We start from the raw sequence: 11726 nt of genomic DNA, 5'->3' as shown, positions 1-11726 counted from the left end.
AAACTAGTTTGGACGCGATCGAGACAAGTGTTGGCAAAGCAGGCGGAGCAAGAAGGCTTACTTATATACAGATTCCACTCCATGTGTGATGGCTTACCAATTACGACTGCACTAAAGATTTTCGATAGCATGGTTCTGCCCATCCTAACATACGGCTCCGAACTTTGGGGATACGAAGTCGTGGATCAAATTGAGAGAGTTCAGACTAAGTATGTAAAAAGAATTCTGTATCTGCCTCTGAGTGCTTGTAATGATGCTGTTCTTGGAGAAAGTGGTCGACTTTATAAACTTAATTACTTTACAGATCAGTGTTAGGTCAATACATTCCATTTCAATTTTCATATTTTTAGGTTATGGGTCATTATCACATGAGACATACTAGAATTGTATTCCTCCATGGCGCCTCGTATTGGATTTAGTGATCATATTGGATTTTTTCGGGTGGCTACAAATTTGAAAATATTTGGAATGTCATTACCTACAACTGTGCCAAGTTTCATGCTTTTATCACAAAGTACACAATTGACCCCATATCTGTTATGAAATGGCTCCACTAATTACGATGACATTCATCAACCAAGTCAGCGAGCCTGACCACCCGATCCCGTTAGTCGCCTCTTACGATAAGCACTGGTTACTGAAGACCTATCCTACCCTGGATCTTCACGGTATGCCTCTTGGGAACAATACTGTTCTGATCACAAGATAATCTGGATATCTGTGAGACAAAACGGTAAGTATTGATATCCCTTTAATATTTGCATGATAGGTACTATAATTATGGCAGAGAATAGAAAATTGTAATCAAATTACTATTCTTTAATCCTTTTGATAACCGTTTCATTGCAGTGTCATAATTTGTATGGTGTCTTTCGGTAGCAATGAGCCCAAAATGGTGTGTTAGTAGCGAAACTCATGATGACTCTCGTCTTTACTTGATATCATAAACTATGTAGATACTCCTTCAATGTAATTCATGCCTCATGTGAACTACAGCCATCAACAGGTAACGTATACAGGTGCCTCAAACTCTTTGAAATATATTTTAGAATTGTGGATGAAAATCTGATAACTTATTGTGTCCTAATGTCGGTGGCAGTTCTGTGAAGCAGATGTTTGCCCCCGGTTGGTGAAACCATCAAAACCACATGTGCCAAATGACCAAAGATAATAGTGGTCAAATCTGGCATCTATAATCAGCGGAGCCTGGCATCCCAAAGGGACACAACTCTGTTCACCAAAATGCAGGTTCTTAGACAACTGTGCCACATGTGCACCTCAGTTTGAGAAAGAGAGTGATGAGGTGGCTATTATAGAATTGTTTCACAAAACAGAGTTTGAGTGTATATAAATGTTTTATTCCAGCAACATTGCTACATGTTTATCACAGAATGTACTTGTGTTGCAATAAGCAGACATATGTTGACATGCATAGGTGTACAAGTAAAAGTCAGGATAAAATAACAATACAACAACAGTTTCTTTGACTTTCTCCAGAGACGACAATGGAAACATCTAAAATAACTGGCATTTGTATCAGCAGTTTCAACCTGTTGTATAAAATACTTGTGAAATTCACTTGTTAGAGTTTGAGTATCAAACTGTGATGAATGTTTCCTAGTTTATGTAAAATGAGAAATATGTCTTAAAATCAGTAAAAAAAAATGACAAAACACAAACATCCGAGGAAAACGAGAAAATTGTGAAAGAGGCTGGATACTTCATTTGCTATGTATATATATGACACATATGTCTCATATAACACGTGACACCAGTCTTGTGTTGAATGTCATGCTTAAAACATGACACAAGTCATGTGTTGAATGTCATTCTTAAAACATGACACCAGTCTTGTGTTGAATGTCATTCTTAAAACACGACATCAGTCTTGTGTTTAATGTCATGTTCAAAACAAGATGCCAGTCTTATGTTCATCACCATGACGTACAAGCTATGTTAAATGTGAGGTTGAAAATGTTTTGCAAAACACATTAGATACTGACAAGTTTCACATTTCAATATCGATATAGTCAGAATAACATCTGTACAGTAGAAGTCTTTCCCTGGTATTTACAGTTTCAAACAATATTCACTAGGACTATGGTGATTTATGAGCTCTCGACAAATCGGCGGAAATCCTCCAGGCTGATTCTGCCCTGGCCATCAACAGTACACTGGCTGACAAGCTGAAACAAACAAAGCACATCTCTCATAACATGTTGACACTATGGACTGCAACAGATATGACTTGAACATGTAATAATGCAAAATATCCAGACAACATTTTCGGATCAGATAATATATTTCAATGTCTTGTTAATTTTACTTTCCCCACAATCCAAAGCCAGTCTAGTGCTATCCCCATCCTTTTTCTGTAAAAGTATGAAAGTTTCAGTCTCAGCACTAAGATCGCTTTGTGGTGTTTCATGAAATTTCTGAAAACGTCTCAAGTGCTTTTTAGTCATCATTACATATGCAGAAAATGAGACACATGAATGTTCAATGAAAACAAATCCACTATAGCAGATGATTACAAGCAGATGTTATATCGAGATGCGAATCTGTGGACTAGGGCTGGGACAAGTCCAAATTTACTACCCGCGTATCTGACCCCCTGGGTACCCACAGCAGGCCTCAAGAGTTTGGAACAAAATGTCTGATTGGGAATTTTTTACCACAGCCCTGGCCAAAACTATTTAGATACATGTTTCAAACGATCAGATCATGCGTACAAAGAAGTTTACTGAAGCATTATCTTCACTCAAACATATGCAAGTCAAAAGGAATGTGTGCATCGTCCGAAAGAAATGCGAACATTAGCGACTGAGCTATAGCGAGTTTTTGTCATTAAACAATATATGACATGACTAACCACCGGTCCAGGTCCTGTGGGTACCAAGGTCCAACTCAGGATCCACCTGACCCAAGTACCCGAGTTACCCGTCCCAGGCCTACTGCGGACTGTCAACACACTGTCTTCTACTTACTGCTTCAATGACATCATCATCAACTGGGAGTTGTAGCCTGCGACAGAGATCTCGCATGTTGTTACAGTCGATGTAGCCAGTGCGGTCGGTGTCGTATCTCAGGAACATCTCATCAACACGGCTTTTGTCAGTGATTGCAATCTTCTTCAACTGCGCACGAACCTGTCGGACAAGATTCTCAAGGTCGCCTTCCCTGTGACGAGATGAAACCGTTATTACATATTTTCTTTCAGTCGCGAGAGCATCTTGGTAGAAATAGAACGTCACCCATGCTATTAATTCATACATATGAACATTCTAGTATTGAACAATTAACCATTTATAGATAAGCAGTTCAAAATGTATTAGTCATCAAAGACAAAAGAGGTCGGACATTAAGAGATGGACAAAGGGATTTCAGATTATTATTTTTTCAAATACTTACGATCTCTTCACTTTCATGAGTCCTCCCTTGATGACCTCTTTCTGCGCCTGTGATCTGCCCAGTGCATCACGCAGAGACTGAATGGTTTTCTCTGAAATAGTGAACGCTCACATCAAACCCTAGAATGTCATTTTCATGGAAAAAGATGAGACTATTGTAATCAGTAACGAGCACAACCCCAAGAACAGTTCATCCAAACATCCTTTTTGAAGATGTGATAAATTCATATTGTGATGATGAAATATGTGAAAACCATTAATGAACAAGGCAAAATGTGAGCAGGGCTCATTAATACTTCAACTCCAACATAGTTCTCAGTTCAAAACATGAGAAAAGCAATATTATCTCCGAAAATCCACTCATCAAAATCAAACTTTGCACTGCACCTCTCCTATTAGTATAGAAAGTGTTCCTTAAATTTGAAAAGAATCCACTTAGTAGTTTTTGAGTTATAGGTCGCACAAATGTTTATGCAAAAAAATGAAAAATAGCTGGTTTTTTTCTGAAAATCCAAATATTGGAAGCAAATTTCACAGTGCACCTCTCCTATTAGTATACAAATTTGCACCAAATTTGAAAAGAATCTATGCTATAGTTTCAAGCCCAAAGGTCGCATACAAAAATTCCTCAAAAGTACCGACTGACAGATGGAATTCCTTGGTATAACTATATACCCCTGTCATTTGAGGATGAGAGTATGATAATCACAGCAGCTTGGGAATCACATTAGAGTGAGCAGCTTTCATTTCTTCCACAGCACACACGGACCCAATACTGGGATGCATATGTATTCGTAACATTCATTAATTTGGACTTTTTATAGGTGATCTGGTATTCATTCATAAAGTAAAAGCACAACACTATGACTCATTCAGATGTGCATCCCTCTTTCTTTAAAAGCTATATCTGCTCTTGCAAAGGTCCAATGCCAGAGTAAATAAGCAAATCTGTACAATAAATGCACCACTGTGCCCAATCAAAAACCATTCTTTGTCAGCTCTGAAATACTCACAGGAATCAACCAATCCATTTAAGAACTGACACCACAGAGACATACCTGGGAACTGGCTGCTGTGTTCCTGCATGTAGTGAAGAACATAGGCATCGGCACTGACGATGATGAACCTGTGTTTGAAGACTTCAATAACTGCTCCAATGTGGAAGTCCTGAGGTCCATAGAATTCAGGTTTGTCTGGAGTAGTTCCTGGCTTGGCCACTCGTGTCCGTTCCAAGAACTTGCCACCAATGATTCCAGAGTTTCTGACAGGAGATTCATAGATGGTCATCATGTCATCAGCAAGACGGTAAGCCAAGATGAACCGACGACCTTTGTCCTCTGGCCTGACGGAATCCTGGATTCATGCAAAAAGAAGAACATATAGTTATATGCAGCTGAGGAATAACCAAGGTATACAGTACGACAGTCCAGCTCTTGAAATTCATTTCTGTCCTTACTTTAAACAATAAATCATTATTGATGATTCAAATACTTCATTGAAACATATTGTACTTTATGTCCTTTGAGTTTCCTCTGAGTTTCCTCTTCAACAGCTAATTTGCCTGTATACTAGCTGTTTCTTCCTGAATATTTCCTTACAGAAGACATATTTTATTCTTACAATGGGACATTGTTATTCACAGCCTGCTTACCATGATGGCTTCAAATCTGAGGACTTTGTGGTCGTTCTCCAGCATCTTGATGAAGTCTTTCTTGGGTGGCTGAGGCACCAGTGACAGACAGGACTGGAGGGAGTCTTCCATTGACCCAAAATTGTTGTATGGTGGAATCTCCTGTAATGAAAAAATATATTTTAGGCTCAACAAAATCCTTTCTGGTTCTCAGGCATTGACAATACTAATCCTGACATCAACTGTCTCATGTGTGAAGGAATCATCACATGATCACAGCCCAATAGATGATGATCCCATTATATCAGAAAGTGAATCTACTCCCTATTAACTCCTGTCAAAAAATTGCCTTTGAAACCAGGACTGATTTGGAAAATGTTTCAAAATTGTAGAGAACTTGGTATGTTTTCTGTCTACTAGCCTGAGAGTGCTTGAGAGTATGTGTCAGCTTTAGTCACGGACTCCAGTGCTCCACAAGGAGATAACTCACATCTTCTCTTCTCTAATACATGTGTTGTGACATGGAAGAGAAACAATAGTGTCTGGAATATGTTACTTGATGATCCAAAGAAAAATGTCAGTAGTGTGGCATATCACTGCTGAAATAGAGTATTCGAATCTGGGTCATGCTTTGTGACCCTGGTAGTCAAGGCCATTTTGTCTAGACCCCTACTAGCCGGACTGTCTAGTAAGTTGAAGCGATTTGGGCTCCAGGTATATGTATCGTGTCACATGTATACTACTCAAAAGAAGTTAAAGAACATCCAATCTTTTCATAAAACTTACCATAATGGTAACAGTCTATCTGTCGTGGCCATATAAAGAATATAATCATACGAAAGAATCATGTGTTCTTTAACTTCTTTTGATTAGTATATTGAGGAAATTACTCACCATTTTAGGCAGATTCTTTGTCATGCCCTTGATATCAACTGAGTTGAAATCTGTTAATCCAAAGTTGTGATAATAGAAAGCTTTTGTGAAGTTGTCACAGTCATATAAAATGAAGCGACGTCCATAGATTGATACGGTTTTGCCCATTGCAAAGTCCTTTGGTGTGAAATATTCCCTGACTTCGTGGTCTGACAGCTCCATGACAACTGCTGGGAAGGAAGAAGGAGCAGAGTAACGGTCCTTGGGGACCTTGTGACGACCAATCAGAACAGGGAATGGATCGCGGCCATCATTGGGTGAGTGCATCTCTCTTAATTCCAGAGTATCATCAACCAGGTAGTACTGAAATAAGGAGAGAAGGTATCAGAGTTGAGTCTAAGCTGCAGCGGATCAGCCTGAAGTGAGAGGAAAGATTATATCACAGATATCTACCATTGGTCAAAACAATTCTGACAATCCAAGGGTCATAATATATTGCTATATGTTATTACTATTCTGGCTAGTCTACTTTTTCGGTTCATTTCTATCCCCTGCAAATCCATGCATATCCTGACACAACTATGGAAGCAACTGCACTCATATGTACTGAGGACTCCTCTAGGAACAGATCCTTACATAACTGAACATTATTCTTATGTTCAACCATGATAACTTCAGGACCCTATGTACCCTGGCTTTCAACCATTCCTTTCAAGCTCCTGACCATTTCATATTCTGGGGTGGGCCAGGAAGTTTGGTGAGAGACAGAATATTTTTTTAAGTACTGTTTCAAGACAGTTATTTTCCCTCTGGAAAGAGTGCGGAAACAAAGTTTTTTGGAGCCACCACAACCTAGAAAGTACTTTTTTTGTTAACCCTGAGGCCTGGCAAATAAAAATAAATTGCCAGCCCAATTTCAATTTTCTTTAAGAGCATCCCAGTATCAAATGATTCTGTCCCTAAAACACATTTACACATGTAGGTCGTGTTTGATCTGAAAATCTCCCATAGTGTAATAACAGAATTTACTTGCATACTTCAGTACCAATTTGCTGACATATTTCTGGTGTTACGTGCTCACAGTAATGTCTTTGCATTTGGGGAAAAAAACCCATCAAAACTCATGTGCACCGCCTCTACACAGCTGTATTGTTCTTATAAAGCGTGCATTATACATAAGAAAATACAACACACAATGTGACCCGTTGCCATCATAACACTGATCCAAGGAACTCACATGTAGGATGAATGGCCTCATCTCTCCAAACATACTGTCCCTGTCATCCCAAGCGCAGTAGAATCTCAGGACTTTTCTGTCCAGCTCCAGGAACTGTCGAGTCTTGTCGAATGAGCTCGGGGCCTGGTATGTGCGCAGTGCCGCTGCTTGCTTTCTTCGTTCAATGTAGGGATCGGTTGGCATCCCCGTGGGGTCATTTACAACAATACCTTCGCTTTCCAGAAAGTCCTAAGGAATAACACAAAGGGGAGGATAATTCTCTTTCCTCTGTTACAGTGAACATTTAAACCTCATTAATCCAACACCTATTAATCTGGAAGCCACCTCCCAGGCGATAGCTGCTGGGTATGCTGAAATCTGTTCAAAGGGACATTACTCCATACCAATGTTTCGTTAATCCAGACATTTGTTAGTCAGTCAGTTAAGAGGAACACTACCATCCATATAAACAGGTTTCCACTGTCTTATCATTAACTGAGTATTCCACTGAAGCTATAAGGCTCGACTTTTTTTAAAAACTTGGTTTACGAATCCGCCAAAACAAATGAAAAGCAGCTCCAGTTTTTATTCCGCCAACCAGAAATAATGAAAATGATAAAAATAACTCATTTACTGTTGCTCTCAAGATTAATGAAATATTCAAAAAAACTAAAACTAAAATATAAATACCTAAAACAATATACTTAAACCTGTTGAAAATCTATCTAAAAAACACAATGAATTATGTGAATCATTACAGATCAGCATATATAATGGAAGGGAGGTAACTCTAAAACTTGTGTCTTTCCCTTGTCATCCTGCCCCTACTTTCTTTTTACCTACTTAAACATTTTGAGCAAATAAATAAAAAATTGGAAAAGCTATTTTATAATTCTGTCATGGGCAGTTATGAAAACTGTAAGCAATAGTCACCATGGTTTTGTGTTCATCATTATTGTAATGACAAGTGTAGTCTAGTTGATGTGTAATAAAAGGTGACATTGATTAATGATACAAATTTTTATTTCAAGACATTGGTGTCTCAAAGGAAAATTACAAAGGTCACCACACTTCCTGCATTGTAATGTACCTTTGTGAAGCCATCGCAGGTGACAACATGGAACACCTTGCCGTAGAAGGTGATGTTCTGGCCCATGTTGATGTCCTTCCAGTGCCAGTGATCCCCCTGATCATTCTTCGGAAGACGCTGACGCTTGATCAACTTCCCTGTAAACCAAACATAATATGTATTTTTTAGAGTAAAAATATCATTTATACTTATCCTGACTCATACGACTCATAATTTACAGAATTTCACAAATCAAAATAGGAACTTTGAAAATTTACATTTGGCATCCCAATAACCATATTTTTCCTAAAAAAAGTTACTTTATGCTTGTTTTTATTTCTATCACCACCCAAAAGTGTAGGTGAAATTGGGATTCACGTCGCGTCCAAGATTATTGCACTTATATAGCGACGTGCATGCACGTGTGTGTGTGGCTGCTTGTACTTGTCCGGACTGATGCCGATTTATAGTGCTAGACCACTGAGATACCATGCCGCAGTTTAACATGAATACCCCACTCAGACACAGTATACTGACTCCGAGCCGACCAGTCCTTGTTTTAGCCCCTTAATGCCGAGCGCCAGACAGGGTTACAACAAGTACCATCTTTTAACGTCTTTTGGTATGACGCGGCCGGGGCCAACCTAAAGGCTTGAGAGAGAAAAATCTGCACATCAACTTATGAAAAACAGAAGGCCATAGTTACCTTGAGGCATCCCACTGTTCTCCACGTGAGGCTCCACCACCGCGATGCTGTCATCCTCCAGGTAGTAGTAGATGTCCACGGGACGAACGCGGTAAAACTCATCAGGCGATTCATTCACTGTCTGCTTGAAGTAGCCATTGAACCGCAACACCTATAACGTAACAGCATGTTTAGCAATATATTCAAGTATATATATATATTTATGAAGAATACAAAATCATCAACAAACATTGTATTTTACCATAATATTTCAAAATAAATAAACAAACAGTGATTTTTTGAGACACAAATGGTATAATAACATTTTCATGATTAGATCATATTGTGATGAGACAAGGATAGAGACACGGTCACAAGTTTGTCAAAGTCTAGTGAAAACCTTAGGGGACAAGTTATGTTCAAAACAAAATAGCTATTTCACATAAACCACTAGTCTGAAAGGACCAATGATGTTGTGTTTTGTTGTATATTCTGTATATTTCAAGTTCCCCATGGCTGGTTTGGGGAGAATAATTTTTGGGGATGAATATAAATTATTTTTGAAGATTCCATCAAGCTCTCAGCTTAGCTGGCATCAGGTCTGCAGTCAGTTACTTCACAAACTTGTTAACAGGTCATCATTTCAACCATATCTAAAATAGGAAGTCCGCTTCCACACACCTTTTTATCCCAAGCCACATGTCCAGGCACAAAATCTTCTGGAGGGGCTTGCTTTGCCTGACCATAGGTCAGCGTGGGATTGAAATTGGCAAGCTCATCCAACTCCGCCTCATTCAGCTGATTGTGCAAAATCGTCTCCCCACCAATCCCAACCTCTGGACGCTTCTGGATGGCATAGCCATTCTTGTATCCTAGTGAGTGCGGTCTGTGATACTTGCCCCTCTGTAAAAGAAAATAGTTATCACCTAATAACACATGCTCAGTTGTTATTACAGAAAATAAAGAGATAGTTAAATTGACATTGCAACAAGTATGTTCTGTTGGACATTTAGGTGAACATCCACATAGATTCCCTTCTATACCCATGCAGTATCAGAGTGCGAACTTGGTGAAGTTGGTGATTTGGACATATTTTTTAAATAATTGTGATGCCACAATGATATGGGGTTAACTATTTCAGGCCAGTTTTTAAAAGATTTTATTGTTTTCATGACTTTTTTTCAAAAATGACTTGATAGGGAGGATTTTATTTGTTTAAACAGGTTACAAATCTCAATGAAAACTTGATTCCAATGCATGCATGCCCCTTGTGTGAATGGCATGATTTGCCAAAATAGAATCTGGTATAAGAAAAAGTTGACTTAAAAGTAGTTTTAACAGTGTTTAAAAAAATTAAATATGCATGGTGGTAGGGCTGGGATGGGTAACTGGGGTACTCGGTACTACCCGGACTCGTGGTTAGTCACGTGATTATATTGTTTTATGGCAAACATTATCTAGAAATCTATGGTTACACTATAAGTGACAATGTTCGCATTTCTTTCCGACTATGCACACATTCCTTCTGACTTTATATGTTTGAATAGAGATAAAACTTCAGTCAAGTTCAGTGTATGCATGACCAGATCATTTTATACCTGTATCTAAATACATTTTGACAGGAATACGGTCAAACGTTTGTACATATCCCTTGAGACCTACAGCGGGTACCCGGGTAGGGTCGGATAATAGGAGGGTGGGTACCCAGGTAGTAAATTTGGAATCGTCCCAGCCCTAAATGGTGGGGCCAATTTTAGGGGCAGATCATTAGAAACTAAATTTGATTGGCTGGACTCTGAGCAACAACGTCAAGCTTCTCTTTGTATATTTCATAATGCAGAGCTTGGTTTGCTTGTTGCCATTAAGTGAAAATGATGGAAAGAAAAGACTGTGTTGGATGGTGTAATGTTCTTTACCAATGACAAATATAGTTCAAGTTTTACTCTACTATCTGCTCTACAGATTCCTATATTTGTATATTTGTGAAACGTCATTTCACAATTGATCAGTTATTTCTTTTATGACAGGGATGTTGAAGAGACATCTTCTGGGGATTAAGGCTGTATTTTCCCCACCCTGGCCTACTTGCTATTATCAGCCAATTTTGACATGAAAAGATAAATAAATCGAGATAATATGATAACACATCAGTTCAATATCACCTTAATAACATTTATAAGTAATATTGGGTGTAATTAAACATATTCCACAGAAATAATGTATTGGCTTGGCCTTCAGTGTCCCATGGTGTAGGACAGATACAGACTGTACATGAATAATAGATAAAAAGTGGTGGAAACGCTGAAGCCTGGTCATGTTCTAGAGATCGATAGCACCAAACCTGGTAAAACGGAACTAACCAACAGAAGATAAAATTAAGACACATATGTCGCTATTAACAATGAAATAGTACATTCCACCAGCTAAATGTTGACCAAAATGCGTCAGTGTTATTCTGTCTAAGTTTATCATTTCTTATCAATATAGCAACTAGACCTAGACTAGGCTCTAGAGGCCGCTGGAGTGAAATAGTAGACAATCTTAGGTGCAAATGTATAACAAAGTGTAACTTACAGTTGGGTCATTAAAGCTGTTTCCGGGAAGAAACGGTAAACCTTCCATCTTCAAATCACTGCCTTCGAACTGGCAGATGGCAGACACACACTATGTTCTGAAGGTGTTTGGTTGTTGATATTCTAAGCCTGCGTCCTTGTTGCCCGGTGTTGCTAAGGTACCGAGTCTCGCTTACAATCTCGCGTGATTTGGCATTAGGATTTTCCTGTCTTTCTCGTTGGAGAGCACAAATACTACTTGATTACAACCCATTCTTCATGTTACGAACT

At 38.8% G+C, this 11726-nt stretch overlaps 1 protein-coding gene across 1 annotated transcript; it reads right to left on the bottom strand.

The window, feature by feature from the left end:
* Nucleotides 1–1349: 1349 nt before the first annotated feature.
* On the bottom strand, nucleotides 1350–11624 carry LOC139479884 (EF-hand domain-containing protein 1-like). Its single transcript, XM_071262807.1, has 11 exons — nucleotides 11458–11624; nucleotides 9565–9786; nucleotides 8905–9055; nucleotides 8220–8356; nucleotides 7151–7378; nucleotides 5935–6276; nucleotides 5062–5202; nucleotides 4469–4763; nucleotides 3412–3502; nucleotides 2988–3180; nucleotides 1350–2186 (listed from the first exon to the last, which is right to left on the bottom strand). Exons 1-11 carry the CDS (start codon nucleotides 11503–11505, stop codon nucleotides 2109–2111), a joined length of 1926 nt encoding a protein of 641 aa, XP_071118908.1. The 5' UTR covers nucleotides 11506–11624; the 3' UTR covers nucleotides 1350–2108.
* Nucleotides 11625–11726: the final 102 nt, after the last annotated feature.

The sequence above is a fragment of the Haliotis cracherodii genome, unplaced genomic scaffold, assembly GCF_022045235.1.
Source record: "Haliotis cracherodii isolate W230 unplaced genomic scaffold, xgHalCrac1.p SCAF_1, whole genome shotgun sequence".
Taxonomy (NCBI): Eukaryota; Metazoa; Mollusca; class Gastropoda; order Lepetellida; family Haliotidae; genus Haliotis; species Haliotis cracherodii.
This window is presented reverse-complemented; position numbering and strand designations above follow the sequence as displayed.